General features: G+C 52.3%; 1 protein-coding gene across 2 annotated transcripts in view; it reads right to left on the bottom strand.

Annotated features, from left to right (window-relative positions):
• CACNA1E (calcium channel, voltage-dependent, R type, alpha 1E subunit) overlaps window positions 1-20,936 on the bottom strand; it is a 189,671-nt gene that overhangs the window by 69,672 nt on the left and 99,063 nt on the right. For both annotated transcript variants that reach the window (XM_014943403.1, XM_014943404.1), the window contains exons 10-12: window positions 15,781-15,884; window positions 1,764-1,879; window positions 181-234 (exon numbers count right to left, since the gene is read on the bottom strand). In XM_014943403.1, coding sequence (XP_014798889.1) covers window positions 181-234; window positions 1,764-1,879; window positions 15,781-15,884 — 274 coding nt within the window. The remainder of the gene's footprint in view (window positions 1-180; window positions 235-1,763; window positions 1,880-15,780; window positions 15,885-20,936) is intronic.

Genomic DNA, 20,936 nt, shown 5'->3' with positions numbered 1-20,936 from the left:
GCTCTCTTAGCAGTTATACTGTCAATCCATTTCCTCACACCTTTCTGTCAGGCCACAGACCCCACTGGGGCATCCCCAAACTTTCCACCCCTCCTTGCAGATAGAGGGTTTCAACCTCCAGCTGCGGGCAGGCAGAAGGAAGGGTAGACAGGTGTTTGGGCAGGGCACTGCATGTCTTACCTTCTAAGGCTGAGGTCCCAGAATTTTTGTTCTCTTCAGCCAGCATGACTTCCTCTACGCAAAACACAGAATTTAGCATCAGGTGACAAGACACAGTTGGCTGAGCACATCACACCTCACTTTACCCAGCCTGGAGGGGGTTGCTCTATCTTGCAAACTCTTTTCAAGTATTGGTTAAGTGTCCAAAAGTAAATTCTGGAAGGTGGCAAGTAACAGCTACCACACATCACATCGGAAAGAACAATTACTTGTAATTAACCCAACTAAAGAAGTTGAACATCGTAGACAGGTCTGGGGCTCAGCATCCCAACCCAGAATCAAAGCTGAGGTCTGGAGCTCAGACCTTGATTTGAGTAACCATCATTTTTGAAGTCTGAATGCTGGGGGAAAGTGCAAACCTTCCCTTCCCAGAGCTGAATGCACTGAACTGATCCCTAAGAGGTGCAAGCAAGGACAGGGACTGTGGCAGTTGAGGGACCAGGACCCCTGGGCTTTTGCACATGGCTGGGTGTCAGCAGGAAGACTGGAAAACTCCACCATCTCTAGCCCTCACCCAGGTCTGGGTGGCTGCCACCCAGCAGACTAGATGGCATGCTCTCACTAGTTCCCAGCTTAGGGCTCCCACCTAATCTGCTCCAGGAGCAGGTTTAACTGGAAAACCGCTGTCACCATTCACTGCTCTACTTTCCCTCTGCCCCACCTCTGCAGAGGACTCCAGCAAACATCAAGAGAAAGGAAACCATGGCAGTGTAAAGCTCACAGCGGTGGTGCTCACAGCCTTCCCTGGAGATGCAATATGCTTCATGTTCAAAATATGACAGTTTCATGCCACAGAAGATGAGGCTTCATCAGCTGTTGGCAATGTCCTTGCTTGCAGCCTGGCCAGACCATCACACCACCAGGGGCTGAGCTCACTCATGCACCCAACGCTTGAACACACTGAACTGATCCCTAAGAGGTGCAAGCAAGGACAGGGACTGTGGCAGTTGAGGGACCAGGACCCCTGGGCTTTTGCACATGGCTGGGTGTCAGCAGGAAGACTGGAAAACTCCACCATCCCTAGCCCTCACCCAGGTCTGGGTGGCTGCCACCCAGCAGATTAGATGGCATGCTCTCACTAGTTCCCAGCTTAGGGCTCCCACCTAATCTGCTCCAGGAGCAGGTTTAACTGGAAAACCGCTGTCACCATTCACTGCTCTACTTTCCCTCTGCCCCACCTCTGCAGAGGACTCCAGCAAACATCAAGAGAAAGGAAACCATGGCAGTGTAAAGCTCACAGCGGTGGTGCTCACAGCCTTCCCTGGAGATGCAATATGCTTCATGTTCAAAATATGACAGTTTCATGCCACAGAAGATGAGGCTTCATCAGCTGTTGGCAATGTCCTTGCTTGCAGCCTGGCCAGACCATCACACCACCTGGGGCCGAGCTCACTCATGCACCCAACACCACCATGTGAGCTCCTGTGCAGCTTTGGGGTTGCACTGGATGATGCTCAGGGATCCCACTCCCACCACTCTGCATGACCAGCACCCTCCAGTGCCCGCTACCCCCCTGGAAGCCCCCCCGGCCCACCAGCCTTTACCCGCTTTGTCTATCCAGGCCCGGTAGCCATTGAGCTCCCGCTCAATCTGCTGCTGGCGCCGCAGCTTCATGAAGGCTCGGCGGTTCTCCACTCGCTCACGTTCTTTGGCAAACTCCCTGGGGAAGGGGAGAAGGGGGTGGTGAGAGCATGGCCAGGGAGGAAGCGGGGTACATGAGGTGCTAGGGACACCGTAGAGCCAGAAGGTAAGGCTGGGACCAAGGGCAAGCACAAGCCAAGGGCTGCTGGGGCAAAGATGCACATGAGCAAAAACCCTGCTCAGTCACCCAGCATCATATGTCCCAGCTGGGAGAAGCTGCTGTTCAGGGAGGATGCTCCCAGTATCACTTGACAGCAGAACCAGCTGAGTTTCTGGGCATCCCTTCAGGGAATAAAAACCGGGCACTGTGAGGAGGCAGCAAGGGGATGGAGAAGGGCAGGTCCCGTCCTCTGCCTTCACTACCTCTTCCTCTGAATCCTTTCTCTTTCTAGCCCCTCCTTGGGGGGTTTTCCCATGGCTTGAGACATCCCTGTTGTCCTTCTCTGGACTTCAGTGTCTCACACAAACTGTCCAGGCACTATGACCACTCCAGAAGAGGACAACAGCTCGGCACTGCATCAGGCAGGAGGGCAGGCAGCACCACACAGGCTCTGCTCAGCAACATCAGCCAAAGCTAATGCCATGCCCACTGCTCATCCAGCCCCTGGCACACATCACAGAATCACACGGGGTTTGAAGGGACCTCGAGATCATCTAGTCCAACCCCTTCCTGCCAAAGCAGGTCCACCTAGAGCTGGTTGCACAGGAACGTGTCCAGGCGGGTTTTGAATGTCTCCAGAGAAGGGGACCCCACCACCTCTCTGGGCAGCCTATTCCAGATGCACTACAGCATCCACAGATGCATATATAGTGCCCACATGCACTCCTAGGCACAATCATAAACACCCTTCTCAGTACATAAGATATATGATTTCTCCTATAGCCCAGCCCAGAGTTGTGCAAAGACACCCATATGCAGCTAGGTCTATATACACCTTCTCGCATGCAGTTAAAACACAAGACCACACAGGCAAGCATGGTCTGCTTCCTGGTATACACATGTTTGTGGCCAGACGTAGAAGGCCCACGCCAACTGTGCTCCTGAGGTTTTCACCCACGCTGTATGAAGAAGAACCCGAAGCCCTAAGCATGTATGTAAAGGCCTTCACACACAGAGAAATTAAAATATTTGGCAGGACACACAGGGGTGGCAATGTAGGTAACCTCCCACCCATGCTGTGATTTATATGTGAGACAACACAGCAGGACCTATTTCTAGGAGGTCCCACACCCCATGCTCACACACACCACACATACGGGGCGTCCCGACCTGCACGTTATACCTATATTGACAACCATATTTGCACACAAGGAGCATCCCTCACACCAGATGTCCCCCCAGCACACCCTCCCTTCCTTGCAACACCACCACCACAGTGACCACCTCTTCACTGTGAGGGTGGTGGAGCACTGGAACAGGTTGCCCAGGGAGGTTGTTGAGGCCCCATCCCTGGAGATATTCAAGGTGAGGCTCGATGAAGCCCTGGGCCCCCTGATCCAGTTGGGGATGTCCCTGCTGACTGTGAGGAGGTCGAACTAGATGACCTTTGGAGGTCCCTTCCGGCATGGACAATTCTATGATTCTATGGATGCAATGTGCTGGCTGCTGCTCCCTATCCCATCCTGAGCCCCGGTGGCTGCAGAAGCTCAGGCTGGATGGAGGAACCCAGCCCGTGCCCTCAGCCCCCTCCCGGTCCCACGCTGCTCCCAGGGAAGCGTCATTGCGAAGAACAAACGGCACCGTTCTCTCTACAAGACAAATGTCTCTCCCCCCGGAGACTTGCAGCAATCTCCAGCCTCAAAAAAAAAAATTAAAAAAATATTCAAAAGAACTGAAAGAATCGGTCTGTCTGCTGCAGAGAGAGTTCAAGTGCATTACCCCAGCTGAGCTATTACACCCTTAATGCTGTGTGGGCTTTTGCATGTGTGTGTGTGTGTGTGCGCGCGCGTGTGTGTGTTTGTGTGAAAAGCCCTGAATGTTCCCTGCATCTCTTGTTTAAGATCCCCAGACAATTCAAGCGTTTTTAATTCCACCCCAGGAAGGTGAAGTTTCCTGCCGCTCCGGCATTAAGCATCAAATGACTCTCCCCCTCCATCACTGGCTTTCAGACTGAAATGAGACTTTCTTCCTATGGCAGGGAAGGGGGAGAGAACAAAAGGCAAGGAAGAGAAAAGCAGCCTAAGTGGAGGGAAGGAGGGCGGGAGGAGACGGGGGAGAAGGAAGGACCTCCCACAGCCAACAGCAAAACACACTCTCAGTTTTGGGCAAGCCATGCCGAAAATCTCCCTGGAAAAGCAGCCTAAGTGGAGGGAAGGAGGGCGGGAGGAGACGGGGGAGAAGGAAGGACCTCCCACAGCCAACAGCAAAACACACTCTCAGTTTTGGGCATGTCATGCCAAAAATCTCCCTGCCCTAGCTGGAGGAAAGGCAGGACCATTTCGGTTGTGCCACCATCCCTCACTGGCCTTTGTTAGAAGATCTGGAGTGTCAAGAGATGAGAACATGTCGTTTGCAGCCAGAGCTTGTTGGGGAAGTTCATAGAATCATAGAATTGTTCAGGTTGGAAGAGGCCCTTGGGATCATCGAGTCCACCCATCTACCCTACTCTACATAGTCCTCCCCTACACATATCCCTGTTTTGCAGCCAGAGCTTGTTGGGGAAGTTCATAGAATCATAGAATCGTTCAGGTTGGAAGAGACCCTTGGGATCATCGAGTCCAACCATCTACCCTACTCTGCAAAGTCCTCCCATACACCATATCCCTCAGTACCGCATCTAAACGTCCCTTAAACACATCCAGGGATGGTGACTCAACCACCTCCCTGGGCAGCCTATTCCAGTTGTCTCTGTCCCTCTGGTTTGGTCCACTGGTCCTCCCACGTGCCGAACCTCTGCCTCATGGGCCATAACCCCATGCCAGTTAGCACCTTGGCAGAACTTTTGCCAGCCAGATGCTGCAGAAATATTCTGCAACCAGGAGCACATGGAAAGCTTCCCCTGATTTACACCAGCTGGGAATCTGCCCCCTCTCTGCTGCCTCCTGCTTGCCCATCCCTCTGTCTTCCAGCTCCTCCTCTGCTGAAGCTAGTGTCTCCTTTTGCTGCATGGTGAGGAGCCTTCATCATGTGTCCACAATGAAACCCAGCCGGAAGGACCAGCTGTGCCTCAAATCACCTTTTGCCAGAGAAGGGAATGGAAGCACCTTTTCCAGCATCCCCCTCATCAAGGAACATTTCCCCCTACCCAACTGTGTGTGCTCATGGAGCCCTCATTTGCAAGAAGCTGGTGCCACACACATCCAGGGACAAGGTCCACGCAGCTGCGGCAGCGTCTCCGAGGGAGACACTTCCCACACGCTTGATCCTTAATGGAGCTTAATTGCTTTTGTCCATTAGAAGGAGGAAGGGGTGGCAGAGAGGGGAAGGAAAATTAAAAAAAAAAAAAAAAAAGTTAATATCAACTTAATGAATTATTACATTTCAGAGAGACACGTTACCGAGCAGGGCAGCAGCGGGGGCTGGTGACATCTGAGAGTGGGTAGGCGATGCTGACAGATCAAGGATTGCTCAGAGCCAATTTGCAGCAGCGGGTAGAGATAATACTGTGTGTGAGTGAGAACAGGGCCAGCGCCGGTGACTGACAGTCGCTTGGGAAGGCTCCAAGTCACAGGCAGGGCGGCACCACATCGCCCAGAGAGCCGGGCGCCTGCCTCCCATTGAAGGGCTCTGCTCCCTGGTGTGTTTGGGTGACGTTGCCAAGGATGGCCCAATTTTGCCTTGCAAAGAACCCAGGGCTGTGCCGCCTGATGGGGTCCCTGCACGAGGTGCAGAAGACCCCAGCAGGAAGCTCAGTTCCTACCGGCAACACCTCTGCTGCCCACCCAGGTCTCCTTGCCCCAAATCCTGATGTCTCCATCACGAAAACGTCCACCCATGAGCTCCACCACCGAGCTCCAGCCATGCCAACATCGTGTCATGGCAGCCCTTCTCCATCCGGCCTTGTAAAGCCGAAGGCATGCAGCGGATGATGGAGATGAGCGCTGAAGGTCGTGGTGGGAGCTGGGAAGCAGTGTGCCATCTGTCCTCCTGCACACAAGGGCACTGTCTATCCTCACACCGTGCCCAGCCGGCCGGGGCGATTGGAGCACAGATGGTTTATTCCTCCTCTGCCTGCAAATTCTCCTCTACAGCCTCGGCATTCCCCTCACGTGGCCCGAGAGCATCTCTGCTCCCAGCAGGAGACCTCGGGGATCACCGCCGCGGTCGGCCGCCTTCCTCCCCAGCCCCTCACGCCTTCCCTCACACCACAGTGGTGATGCTTTTACTACATTGGTGTGCTGTGCTCAAAGGACTGGAAAGCCCAAGTCTCATTTTAATGGGAGAAGAACCCACATGAATGCACGCAGCTTGAAAAAGGACCCCCTTTTTTGGGGGGAAAAAAAAGAAAAAGTTAATCCTCTATGTGAGAAACTGGATGTGAGAACTGTAATACTGCTTCTCTTTTCCTTCTTTTCTATGCCTCTGCCTCTTCTCTATCATTATTAGCATTATTGTAAGGTAAGAGTAGTAAAGCTACAGCAAACAGCATCTGACCTCGTTTGTGTCTTAATCGCACCCCTGGAATCATTACGAACCCCTCCTGGACCAATCGGGCTGGGACTTTACACCCTTTTGCCACTGTTAAAAATGCCTCCAACAAATCAGTTATCAAATGGGTCTTAAAACAATACAAGGCAACAGAAAGGATGGGGTGGGAAGAGGAGAAATAGTGGATTACACACGGAGGATGAGGTAAGAGTACTGTGCTGCTGTGAAAAAAAACCCCATATATAACAGGATGTATAACGAGGAACACCATCTGTAAGACATCAGGTAATACTGCTGCTCTCCTCAGCACTCGTGAGGTCTCAGCTCATGGCTCCGACTCAGCTTTGAGCACCACCATTTGAGGAGAAACCGCCTTCAACTCCAAGAGGGCGTTCAGGGAAGGTTATGGGACAGAACTGACAACAGACGGTTTGGAAAACACGGATGAGACAGTTGCAAACCAGGGGGATCAGATGGTATTTACCCAAGAGGTGTAAAGGAACTAAAGCAGGAGTGTTGAACTAACTGTGCAGTCTGTAACCTGGTGCTTCAACTCAAACAGACGGTGGCAAGCAGGCACAGCAGAACTGGCATTGCCACCCAGGATTATTGCACTGAACCGACGGCAAAGGCTAGAGCAGGGAGCCCAAAAGGTCCAAAAACCTCTGCAGGGGGACAATGTGCTTCATAGGTCTGCTTTGAGGGAGGCAACAAGCCTTCCAGATCAGGGTAACTGCTTGATTTAAGTTCACTCGAATTGCCAGAAGTCAGAGAAGGTGAGACAGGGCTCTGAGCAACCTCATTTAGTTGAAGGTGTCCCTGCCAATTGCAGGGGGGTTGGAGCAGAGGACCTTTAAAGGTCCCTTCCAACCCAATCCATTTTATGATTCCACGATTCCTTAACAAAGTTGGATTGTCTTGAGAAAGTTTTCCCATGAAATACTAACTGGTGAAAAGAATAATAATAAAAAAAAAAAACAACCCAGAAACATCCTATTTCTTGTATTCCTGTTTAGTGGTGGCCGTTAGCTTTTGATCAGCCCTGCGTCCTTCGGTGGGAGTTACGTGTTCACCGCGTTGTGACAAAGCTGCAGCAAGGAGCGGAGTGTACAGCTGACGATGCTAAAGAGAGCACATTTATAGAGCGCCAGCAGACACACGAGTTGGGGAATGAAAAGCTGACAAGCTGTTGGCGACATCGAATGGTAAAACGGGAAGGAGCTGGGAGATACCAGCCCTGAGATTACCCATTACATCACTGTCCCACTTAAGAAGGGGCAGATGCTGACGGGTACCTTCTACTTCGGAGAGAGGTTGTGATTTAAATCAGATTTTCTTACAAGTCTGTCACTTCATCCAAGTCCTAAAAGGGCTTGTATTAGCAGGATTGATACCAAGCAGCATGAACAATTCAGAAAGACCTCATCATGCCAGTTTGCATTGACACCCCACGCTAAGAGGAGAAGGGAACAAAAATAGAGGCAGAAAGGAAAGGCAATGACAACATGAAGACACAGGGAGAAGGCAGTCCAAATGGGAAACTGCTTCCACAAGTGGGGAGCAGACAGAGGGCCTCCAGATGAGGAGCCACCAGAAGCAAAGTCAAGGCTCCCAGCACTAAAGAGCTCCTTTTATAAGCTTAAAGAGATATGGGCCATTGTGGCTCCACGTAGGGCCTCAAGCAGCAGGGACAGGGCTACCGTTGGCCAGCTGTGTAATGAGATCCCCCAGGTCCAGGCTTTGGGCAGCCTTGAAGATGAAGTTCAAGAATTCAAATAATTGGTATTTGATGGAGAGCCAGAGCAGCAATGGAGACACTGAAATGACTCAAAGCAGTGAAGAACACAAGAGAACTCAGACTTTGCATCTGCTGATGGGGAACACAGCCCACTGAACAGCAAGAAATTGAAATACCTCCCCCTCTTCTCTCCAGTAATCCCTATTTCTTGTCTACAGTTAGCTTCAGTCAACGGGCTCCTGTTCATCCAGGAGCAGGATCATCACTTGGGAACATGGTTGGGCATCAGCTGTACCTCGCTGCAAAGCCTGTCCCTCACCAATGGATCCCAGCAGAGGTGCAGGTGTCCAGCCCAGCCTCTGTGTTTCACAGTGGGATCAGACCCTCTCCGCACACTTCATGCATGCTGGCCAAGAATAAGAATTATTTCATGGTCAAAGTGAGAAAACCACACGTGAAAGTTTGCTTTGTTTTCAGCTCAATCCTGCTGTGACCTTTAAAAAAAAAAACAAACAGGTTTTCCATGACAGTTGTGTTGTGCTCAGAGTAGCCAACAGTTTAGAGACCTTATTGTTTTGAAGCAGAGAAAAATAAATGGCAAAGAGGAGAAACATCACCAGGAGAAGGGAGCCACTGACATTGCTGTTGTAGAGTGTCAGCTTCAACATTTTTCCAAGGGTAACAACGCTGGGGTTTTGCATCCCTGTCCCCATGGCTCAGGGAAGCCTGTCATTTGCAATGATGCACGGAAGACAGCGATAGCGTGACCAGCCCATGCTGCAAGAAGGCTACAGAGAGGTGGCAGAGGGTCTGGCAGCCCCAGCAGGGAGAAGCAGAGATTCAAGCTCTGGATTTTATTTCCCTCTTATCAGGCAGGGTTGGTATGAGCAGCGCAGCTTCACTGCTTCAAGAGCCCCGGGCTTTGTTCGCAATCACTCCCACTGGCTCATGCAGCGCTGGGAAAATGTCACTCCTCCCCTTCCCTGCTATGCTCCAGTTTTTATCCTCTGGAAGCAGAGAACAGTTTTATAGTGCCCCTTCACAAGTGATAACGATCTGCAGATGAAAGATGCGGGGCCAGTACTGCAGGTGAGTTACAGCGTGGAAAAGAAAAAAATATAAAAATCACAGATTTTCAACATTTCATCACGTTCACTTCCCAGGAACTTCCAAGCACTCTAATTGACGCCTCCAACACACAAATACAATGAATTCAGAACCAACCATCAAGTGTGAAACACGGAATGCAACTGTTAGATATGTCACTCCACCGCTGCAAAACAAACAAACAGCCGCCCACACGATACAAAGAACTGATAACGCTCCATGATTCATTCCGGGCGTCCTGTCTACTTCACCCAACAGGAGTGCCCAGCACCCCCTCGCAAAGTTAGACTTGGTCATGGAGCAACTGGGCATCTCCAAAACCATCCCTCGAGTCAAACAGCTGCAGCCACGGCCGCACGATTGCTGGCATTTACCAAGACGATGGAAATTACAACTATCTGGAACAACCAATTCCAAAAGCAATCTGCGAGCAAGAACTATCTGCTGAGTGCTTCGTCGAGAGGATCAAAACCGAGTCTTTTCACCCCACAGCCTGCAGACAACAGGCAATCCCCAGAGCAGATTTGCAGGGAGGCATGAATAAGAGGAAATTTGAAGCATTTGGAAGACGCTGGCAAATCATTTGCAAAGAGAACTCAAAGTGGAAAGTCACCGAGTCGTCGCTTTGTTGTGGATTTTTATTTTTTTTTTTTTTATCCTGTCCGGCTGGCTGTAAGCAGGATCCCCAGAGCAGATTTGCAGGGAGGCATGAATAAGAGGAAATTTGAAGCATTTGGAAGACGCTGGCAAATCATTTGCAAAGAGAACTCAAAGTGGAAAGTCACCGAGTCGTTGCTTTGTTGTGGATTTTTATTTTTATTTTTTATCCTGTCCGGCTGGCGGTAAGCAGAGTCGTTATTCCCTGTAACACCAGGGGACACAGCACACCAGACACACGTGTCTCTTGTCAGGCAGCTTGTTTGCAAAGGGCTTGGAGGCCCTCCGCAGAAAGGTGGTACAGCAGAGCAAGGCAGAGAGGCACTCATTGAATATGGATGCCCACCTGGCTGCTGAATATAGATGAAGATCTCAAAGGCTCCTTTGCTTCACTCATGTTCAAATACCGTGCCGTTGACACAAGAGCTTCCCCAGAACAAAGTGACAAGCATAGCCATTTCTCACCGAGCGTGGCCCCACCAACATGCAACCCACGACGGTGCTGGGGGACCTGGCAGGAGGCATCACAGCCCCCCCTCCCCATTACACCCACACCTCCATTCAAAAGCAGTTCCAGCTAGTGAATCCCCAAACACACAATGGGCACAGCCGTTTTTACATCTCATCCAAGCCACTCCCTGAGATGTTACAATCATTAAAGAGAAAACCCAACGTTGCTTCCAAGCTTTCAAACTTCTGGGGCAGAATTTCTCAGTCATGTTTGTTGGCATCTTCCTGTCCCTCATGGTGTCCCCACAAGCCTTCCTGCATTGTGGCGACGCGTCTCCCTGCTTTTCCCTCCACAAACCGCCTCCTTCCAAGACATTAATCCTCTTTTCCCAGAGTTTTTTGGCTTCAAATCACCTGATCCAGCTTGAACGCACGGTGCCCAAGTTTTGTGTAGAGCCGGCAAAAAAAAACCCTGCCTCCATTGAAAATGTACACTTGTTCTTTCAATGCCCTTATTATTAATTGCTATAAAGCTTAATTTTATTCATCGTTTGTTATGCCTCAAAATTGGATGGGAAAAAAATTCAAATTAAGTGAAGTGAAAAGATTTCAGAGATGGTACAGAAGGCTCCTGAAGGAGCTGAAGAAAACTCTCCGGAGACTGGGAACGCAGCGCTAACCCAACCTGAAAGAAAGAAGATCTTAAGACAAAGAAATCTTGCCAAATTGATCCTTTAATTATAACATTAGTCGTTTCTTTCAAAGGCTTAATGCAAGAGCTGGGGGTGGGGGGCAGAAAAGACTTAAAGGGAGAAAAGACTTAACATCACCAGGATGAGTGGAAGCAATTAGGAGGATTTAAATTACTCTCTTGTTTGGTACAAGGCAGATGGATTTCATTTTTCTTGCCATCATGCTCAACTTCTTGCTCTGCCAGCAGCTTCCAGAGGTCTTCTGCTTGGCAGACCCAAGAACCCAGCCTTCCCAGGTTGGCCAGCATCCCCTTCCACTCTGCACCCACTCAGCTATTGCTGCGGACCACGAATTCCGGTGATTATAGAGCTTTGTCACCCTGGAAAGGGGCTGGAAGTACAATATTGCATAGGGGAAAGAAGTTCACTACAGGTTTACCTCAAGAGGACATGCTGCAATGAATAGAAGAGGGCTTTACTGCAGGAGCTGAGGAAAAGGTGACAGAAAAGAGTCAAAACATAGCCTGTCTAGTATCAGAAACTCTGCATGAGTCCTCAACATTATACCTCCAAGCATGGCTTATTTTTCATCTTCACTCTTTCATCTTCTTGCTCCCAGAGACAAGCTAGACATAAAGCCATCTTCTCGCCAGGAGGAGGGGCAAAGCAGGCAGGACCTCTGCAGTGGCCAGAATAGGTGAGCAGCAGTCATGACTGGGATGGCATTACTGCTGCCAGGGCACCGTGCATGCCACAGGCAGTGGGGACCAGCCAGCACAGCTCCCACCCGGTCTCTGCTGCTCTGGAGATGCAGCATGGACACGCAAACCCAAATTGTTGTACACGAGAAGCAGCTGAACAAAAAAACCCACAACGTTTCACAAAGAAGGGGGAGCAGATCTTTGCAAATCTCTGGTGTGGGGCACCTGCAGCTTTTGCATCCCCTTGACACAAAGCCAACCCACCGCAGGGCACCGCACACAACGGGCCATCAGCAACAGGGTGGGAGGAGGTCTCATCCACCCCTCCTACCCATCCCACAGCAGAGATGGCTGCAGCATGCAATTCTCTCTCTGCACTGCAGCAGTTCTCCCTGGGAAGAGGTGCAGAGCTGCAGGTGCCTCCTGCCCCACCGCAGCAAAGTGCTGGATGACACCAACCTCGGGACACAGGACAGCAGCAGGCAACGCTTGATATGAGTCTCAGGGTCTTCCCGAGCTCCCAAATCCACCAGCTGCCACGTGGCAGAAAACATGGCATTTCAGCTGATGCTCCATCCTCGCTTGCTCCCACTGACTCCCTTCTGCCAGGATTATTTCGGTAGCTTGTGTAGCTTTAAAAGCTGAGCAGTCACTTCTCCTTGGGCTTCATACCTGCAAAATGCTCTCAAAGAGGAACAGGGCCAATTTTTATTTTTTTTTTTCCCCTTCCTGCTTTCAGTTGGAATTAATTGATCCGTAATTGCACCCATAGAGGGGGAAAGTTAATAGACACAGTAATAAATGCCAAAGCCCCAGAAGAACTGGCTCTCCAAGCCCCTGCCTGGAGCGACTCCATCTCCTCTTAATAGCCTTGCATGCAATTCCAGTGCATGTGTGCGTGTTAGTATTTAGAGAGAAAAATCGAGGAGCCTCGGCGTGATGGAAATCATTTCTTTTCCTCTCCCACATACTTTGTGCTTAGGAGCAGATGGATCCAGGCTGTTTACATCACGGAGGTCATGCCTCAGCTTAACAGTTGGGGAACTGACTGTTGGGAGAGATGCGCATCGCAACCAGAAGATTGCTAAATCTGGGCTCTGGCAAACTTCTGACGGTGGCAAGTTAAACATACAAATGTCCTCCTGCAGCCTCTTCGCATTCAAGACCAGCCTGGGGTGTGTGATTGTTTCCCCAAAGAAAACCACTGCCAAGACAAAGTGAGGGCAGGGAGGCAGCTCTGCAGCAGCTCACAAGCGTGAACTTTGAGAAGGTGGCTAGAAAGCCCGAGATGACTTCATTATCTGCCAGTGTAGATGGTGCAGTGTGCCACCAACGTGTGTCCAGGTTTCTGTAAGTGAGCTACCAGGACTCTCTGCTCACCACTGCGCCCCGAGTTAACAGAGCAACTGTGACTTCAGCTAGCCAGGCATGGCTGCCTGTCCTCCCCAAAGCAGTGCTGTAATGCCAGGGAAAGGTCTCCTTCCCGTGGAGTTGTTTCCATGGAGCTCATCCCCAAAGTGACCTTCCCCTCCCAGCTCAGCCCAGCCTCTGGGCGTGCGAGGGGGATCCAGCCAGACGCTGGCTCCTCATCCAGCTCAGAGACTGGGGGATGGAAAGGTCACCCTTCCCCTCCCGCAGCACGGCCAAAGTGCTCTCTTCCAGCGCAAGAGGGTTGCGAGAAGTGTTTTTTAACAATAAAAACTAAGCAAGCAAAGCGAGGAACGAAGCCCTTCTTTACTGCACTCAAGGACGGGCATTGTCTGCATGCAGAAGTACCTTCTCCTGCCTGGCATTGCACCCTCAGTGGCTCCAACAGCAGCTTTGGCAAGAGGAAGCTTTGCCACTGTGGAGCTACTGCACCCATCGAGCCAGAGGGGATGCCCATTGCTGTCTCAGGAGGGCACCTGAGGTGGCCTTGCCATGGGGTGGCAAAGCCCAGCTCGCCACCTCCACTCACCTCGCTCAGCCCCTCCAGGGAGCTGAGCAGTCGTGCTTTTCCCTAGGTATCTGGCACACCACGAGAGCATCTCCATTGCCAATTAGGCCACCCACCCACTTGCATCCTTCCCCAATACAAACCCTATTAGCAATAAACAAACAGTCGAAATGCCAGCCGGCGCCTGGGAAGAGCCCTAGACAACTGCATCCAATTCAGCGGGCGCAGGATCAGCTGCCTGGCACAGGAAAGCACCAAGCACGGACCAGGGCATGAGATGGGCATCCCACCAACCACCCTGTGGTTCTCCTGCCAGTGGCTGGCTTGCAAGCCAGACCGAGGCTACCTTGCTGTCTCCCAAAGCTGTTTTCAGCATCATAGAATCATAGAATGGTTTGGGTTGGAAGGGACCTCAAAGATCATCTAGTTCCAACCCCCCTGCCATGGGCAGGGACACCTCCCACCAGACCAGGTTGCTCAAGGCCACATCCAGCCTGGCCTTGAACACCTCCAGGGATGGGGCAGCCACAACTTCCCTGGGCAACCTGTTCCAGTGTCTCACCACCCTCATAGTAAAAAATTTCTTCCTGATATCTAATCTGAATCTTTTTTCTTCCAGTTTAAAACCGTTTCCCCTTGTCCTATCATTACCCTTCCTGGCAAAGAGTCCCTCCCCAGCTCTTCTATATATCAGCACCAAAAGCGTCAGTGTCCACACAACAGGCCACGTTGACACATTTCAACACCAAAATAAGGGGCTTCCAGCTGCCTAGCCCTGAGCTTCCTAACTTCCCTTCTCTGGGCTTTTGTAGGAAAGTTCCTGCTCGACACTTAGACCCAGTTGGACTTTGTTCAAATCCCCAGGCTGGATGTGGCAGAAGAAATACAAAAGCCACCCAACACTGCTTGGATGCCTTTGTCTTCTGTAAGAGCTCCCTCCCTACAAGGCACCATGAAGCCCTTCCTGCAGCCTGTCCCCAGAGCCCCTGGACTCAGCCAGATCACAGAGAGCTGGGGAAACTCAACCCACCAACAGACCCCAATGCCCAACCTGCCTCTTCAGAAGCACTTCTGAAGCCACCTCTACCACAGCTGAACTCACAGGGACATTTAGGACAGTGACAGAGATGACCAGGGCCAGTCTCCACATTGATCCCTGCATCTCAGGGCTTTCCAGCTGGTCAAACCGGTCCTACAGCGGCGCTTTTTTTTGCCATTATGGGCAATTAGGAAAAAATTACCTGTTGCTGGGCACAGGGTCCCTGCTGCCACTACATCAAGGGCATAGGAGCCTACATCCCCCTCCCAGTGCAGGAGAGGGCATGCTCTCCCCGTGCACCAACCCCTGCCAGCGGTTGAGGATGTGCTGATGCAACCACAGTTCATTGTCATGGAGACAAGAAGCCTTTTTCTCTCCAAACCCAGCTTAATGGCTTGGATCAAAACCTCTTTCCCCCTGGGAAGAGCAGAATAGGGACAGATGTGTTGTCCCTGTGTTCCTGGCTTGTCCACATGCACCCCAGGGACCCTCGCCAGTCCATATCCCCACCTGGTGCGGGGCACATCCTTCTGGCCATGGCCCACACAGAGTGGAGGTGCTCCACATCGCTCCCACACATGCCCCAAAACCATCCCAATCCACACCTACCACACTCCATCAGCCAGCAAATGCACGCCCCACTATAAACACATTCCGAACTCAAACACCTTTCCATAAGCCCCCCCTCCAAATCTCTCCCTTCCAGCATGTCCCAAGCAGCCAGAAGATCAACACTGACCATTTCTTACAGGCGACCAAAACCATGAGCTCTCAGCCAGGAGAAACAATAAGAAAGCACCTTCAGGGCTGCTCCTTTCCCAGCTCCCCAGGAAGCAAAGGAGCTAAGCAGAGCCGGGGAGCAATCCCTTACTGTGGGGCAGGCAAGGGTAGAGGGGACAGGGGGAACCAGCTACTGGGGTCTTGGGGGTCATGGCAGTACCAGGGGCCAACCTCGGGGCTCAGAGATACATGACGGGCATGGCTCGGAGGAGAAGGACAGCATCTCGCTTACCCTGACAGCACTCCCAGGACAAGGTTGAGGACAAAGAAGGATCCAATGATGATGAGGGGGATGAAGTACAGCCAGTTCCACGTGGCTCCTAAGGCATCATTGGTCTGGAGGGGAAAGAAAAAAACATGTGTGACGTTATCTTCAACACCAGCACCTGTGGCAGAGGGAGGGTGCGTTAGCTTCAGGGTGGTGGTAATTGTCCCTCCAGGCTGATCACACCAGGCTCCTCAGGGTGATGTGGCCATGCCTGCCAAGCCTTGATGGGCACAGGGCACTGCCTGTGCAGGGGAGCTCCCAACCAGTAGCACCCTGATGCCCCTCAACAACCCGTCCCAGTCACACTGTCCTCCACGGTCTCCAACCCTCATCGGGCAAGACCGCTCTCCTCCACCTCCTCCTACCATCCCTGCAGGGACACAGGGGCTGTAAGACAGTGCTACGGTCCCTCGGTGGTGGGCAAGCAAGAGGTTCAGGGGTGTGCAGCCCAAAATCATGGTGTTGAGGGCACAGGGACCATCCTGAGCATGCCTCCCCCAGCAGCTTGATTCAGTGCTCCCCTGCACATCCCACCAAGACAGGGGAAAGCAGCCCTGGCTGAGCACGGCGCCGGTGAAGAGGGAAAGATTTATAGGGGTGCCTTAGGGCCAGGGAAGCTGGTGGCTAAAGAAGAGACAAGCCAGTGCTTGTCCTTCCACGCACAGGGGGAAAGGAACTGGTGTGGACAAGCTCCACACCTTCACACGGGCATTTTGTTGATGGCATCATCGGTAATAAATCACAGACACCCTCCCCATCCTGGGTGTGCCACCCCAAGGAGCTGAGAGAGGAGGGGAGCTCTAACCCCGGGGCAAAGCCCGACAGCTAAAAAGCCTGCTGGCAACCTCCAGACGTTTATTTACCGAGGTTTTTTAATAAAGCAGTGCCCCTCTGTACCTCGCAGCCGCTTCCCAGGCCCCATTTGTTCTGCGGTGTCAGGCACGGCGCACATGACGCCGGGCTGGAGGGTGATGCGGCAGAACGTGACTGTCTGGGGGAGGTGGTATCAATCTTGTTGCAATGAAAGGCTCTTTCTCTTTTCTCTCTCTCTTTCCCCTCCTCTCCCCGTGCTAATTAAGCCCTCATCTTCGTCTGAGTCATTGTCACCACATCTCCCGGTCAGCCAGTGCAGGAGCCGAGATGAGGCTCTGCAAGGGGAGAAGCTCATCTCCCACGAGGGAGAGAAAGTCACCGGGCTGGAGTCTTCCTCTGGCGACCGAGACGTCAGCAGGAATTCTCAGCTGGGCATCCCCACCACCCTGACACCGAGCCCAAGGCAGGAAGGGCGATGCCAACACATCCCACTTGGAGGGATTGACCAGAGCACCAGGGAGGGGGATGCTGTGAGCAGAGACCCCAGTGCCAAGGAGCAATAAGGACTTTGAGATTGGGGAAAGCATCTGGAAAGACTCAATGCTTTCCTCCCAGGGAGACCACACAAGTCTTCTCAAAGCCCTGCACCTTTCAAGAGCCACAGTCCACCACCAGCCCCTTTCTTCAGAGCCGTGGGAGAAGCAAGTGCAGGGAGGTGGGGAATGATGCATGAGAGTCCCATATAGCCAATGCTCATCACCGCCCTCCAGAAGCACCCAGGCCACCATGCTCTGTTCTAACAGCACCCTTTGCAATGGCATCAGCTTCCAAGGCATCATGCAACCCCTCGGCCCAAGTCTGGCTGGGCTTCAGCTCCCTGCCCAGATACCAATGGGTACCTGCCACCCGTGCCAGGATTGCTCGCCTTTGAAACTGGCTCCGCACCTTTCAAGAGCCACAGTCCACCACCAGCCCCTTTCTTCAGAGCCGTGGGAGAAGCAAGTGCAGGGAGGTGGGGAATGATGCATGAGAGTCCCATATAGCCAATGCTCATCACCGCCCTCCAGAAGCACCCAGGCCACCATGCTCTGTTCTAACAGCACCCTTTGCAATGGCATCAGCTTCCAAGGCATCATGCAACCCCTCGGCCCAAGTCTGGCTGGGCTTCAGCTCCCTGCCCAGATACCAATGGGTACCTGCCACCCGTGCCAGGATTGCTCGCCTTTGAAACTGGCTCCTGCCCAAAAATCATGGGCTTTCCCCAAGGTCCTTGGCACAAGGGATGCAAAACAGATGAGCTCTCCTTTCTTACAGGTGAAGGAGATATCTTTCCCCACGGCTGGGCCATCACCACTCCTCCTTTGGCATTCTCGGGAATGATGCATGAGAGTCCCATATAGCCAATGCTCATCACCGCCCTCCAGAAGCACCCAGGCCACCATGCTCTGTTCTAACAGCACCCTTTGCAATGGCATCAGCTTCCAAGGCATCATGCAACCCCTCGGCCCAAGTCTGGCTGGGCTTCAGCTCCCTGCCCAGATACCAATGGGTACCTGCCACCCGTGCCAGGATTGCTCGCCTTTGAAACTGGCTCCTGCCCAAAAATCATGGGCTTTCCCCAAGGCCCTTGGCACAGGGGATGCAAAACAGATGAGGTCTCCTTTCCTACAGGTGAAGGAGATATCTTTCCCCACGGCTGGGCCATCACCACTCCTCCTTTGGCATTCTCCCCTTTGAGAGAGAGATGTGCAATGACATGCAGCAGGAGATGGAGTGGGAGACAGGGATGAGATGATGGAGCAGAGGGAAATTTCCCGGGGGTTATCAGGCAGTAACACCAGCAGCAGCACCCAGACCACCTCTTCCCACTGCAGTTTGTGGACATGGTCAAAGCTGGTGGCACCAGGGACACTCAGGTGGGAAAGCTGAAGCAGGAGCTTAGCAGGGACCTGCCAGAACAGGCTGTCTGTGATCTCCACCTCTACATGCATTTGCGCACCCAGCTCCCATGGGGGTGGAAGTAAAGGGGATTAGAGAGATTTTAGAGGTTTTCCAAGGTTACATGTCCAGCACTGCCTGCCACCAGTGGCTCCCAAGAACACACTACTGATATTGCTCGCCTTTGAAACTGGCTCCTGCCCAAAAATCATGGGCTTTCCCCAAGGCCCTTGGCACAGGGGATGCAAAACAGATGAGGTCTCCTTTCCTACAGGTGAAGGAGATATCTTTCCCCACGGATGGGCCATCACCACTCCTCCTTTGGCATTCTCCCCTTTGAGAGAGAGATGTGCAATGACATGCAGCAGGAGATGGAGTGGGAGACAGGGATGAGATGATGGAGCAGAGGGAAATTTCCCGGGGGTTATCAGGCAGTAACACCAGCAGCAGCACCCAGACCACCTCTTCCCACTGCAGTTTGTGGACGTGGTCAAAGCTGGTGGCACCAGGGACACTCAGGTGGGAAAGCTGAAGCAGGAGCTTAGCAGGGACCTGCCAGAACAGGCTGTCTGTGATCTCCACCTCTACATGCATTTGTGTACCCAGCTCCCATGGGGGTGGAGGTAAAGGGGATTAGAGAGATTTTAGAGGTTTTTCCGAGGTTACATGTCCAGCACTGCCAGCCACCAGTGGCTCCCACATACCCAAGAACACACTACTGACCACAGCAAGCTCAGGAATGGTCCCAGCCACCCAGGACAATGCCAGCAGCCCCAGGAACAGTCCTGGCCTGAGCAGCCATGGGGATGCCCTGGCTGGTGCTAGCTTTGCCAGGACCCTCCAGCACCAAGATAAACTTTCCCAGGACACATCCCAATGCTCCCTACAAACCTAGGAGCTGGTGATGCCCAGCCAGGCTGTGGTGGCTCCAGCCTCTCATCTGGTACCTGCTCAGCCACTCCGACTGCAAAATTTGCCTTTTATTCCCCAATAAGCTGGAAGAGTTGCTCCAGTACCTTTGCAGGACCCAAGCTGCAGAGGGCCCAGCTGGGGGGACAAGGGGGCTTGTTTGGGAAACACAAGGGGCTTGGTGTTCTACAGGCTCTGCATCTTCCACTGCTTCTCTAGCCCGTGGCATAAAGCATGACCACAAAGCATCCAGTGCAGGACGGTATCAGCACACAGAAGAGCATGGGTGCGTGCATATGCACGCACGCACACACACACATGAGCATTCCCATCTCTCCACTCCCAAAGCTGAAGAACATCTGCCAATGAAACCCAAGAAACCACCACACCTGGCTGCATTTGCCTCAAAGAGGTCACAGACCACCAGGGCGTCACACAACTGCTGACCCCCTCACATCATGGAAACCCTCCCCGTGACGTTTGTCAACTCAACCTTAAAAATTCGATATTCCCACTGGAAGGCTCCTCAAGCAGACTCTCTAACGGCTGCTCTAATTTTCAACCTAAATTTATTTGCGGTCATTTTATGTATGCATCTGTTCTTTTACCAGCATTGGCCTTTGGCTGAAATACTGTTTCCCATCCTGATGTATTTCCAGATAGCTATCATGGCCAATCCCAGCTTCTGCTTTGCTAGCCAAAACAAGGTTCCTCCAGTTGTCTCTTGTATGTTTTATCCAGTGGCCCCTTCCCTGCTCCATTCCAGGCTCAGTTCATCTTCCCTGGACACAGGAGACCCGAGTGAGTGATTCTGATGGGTCCCACTCCATTCCTGCATGATGCTACCGAGGCTTTGCCATCCTGCCTGCAAACCTCCCTCCTTCTCCAGGGCATTGATGACCTGCAGTCACCCTGTGCTCACTCACTCATTCCTTCCTCCTCCTCCACACTGCTACTTCCCAATCAGCAAGACCTGGGCTCCTAGGAGATATCTTTGCTGTTACTCAACGAGCACATGGCTTTCCATTTCTCACAGCATCCCACATCTCTTCCTCCAGCCCTCCAACTCCTCCAGCCTGAGGTGGCAGCCTCTGTCCCCTCAGCTCTAGGAAACCAGTAAATGGTGTAAGCTGGAAGCAGGAAAACCTGTGACTCATCCCCAACGAGCCCTGCCGGTCACCGCCAGCCACTATATCCCCTCAACACCACCCAGTGCCATCCCGACACTGCTCGCTTCCCTGCCAGCCTTGAAGAGCTCCTCTTCTCCTTCCCCTCTTTTCCACTTCACTAACGCTTTCCCACAGCAAAAGCTTCACTACTACAAAGAGCAGCTCTACACGTTTCCAGGTCTCTGATGCCAGGTTAGCCTGGAGTGACCTGCCTTTGGCAAACCCATGATTCATTTTCATCTTTTGCCTTCCAAACCCGCTCCTAAATGGCATGCGATCGAGGTCAGGCTT

Source organism: Calidris pugnax, unplaced genomic scaffold (genome assembly GCF_001431845.1).
Source record: "Calidris pugnax isolate Ruff unplaced genomic scaffold, ASM143184v1 scaffold63, whole genome shotgun sequence".
In the NCBI taxonomy this organism is placed as follows: domain Eukaryota; kingdom Metazoa; phylum Chordata; class Aves; order Charadriiformes; family Scolopacidae; genus Calidris; species Calidris pugnax.
The sequence above is the reverse complement of the archived record's forward strand: the minus strand, read 5'-3'. Positions and strand labels throughout refer to the sequence as shown.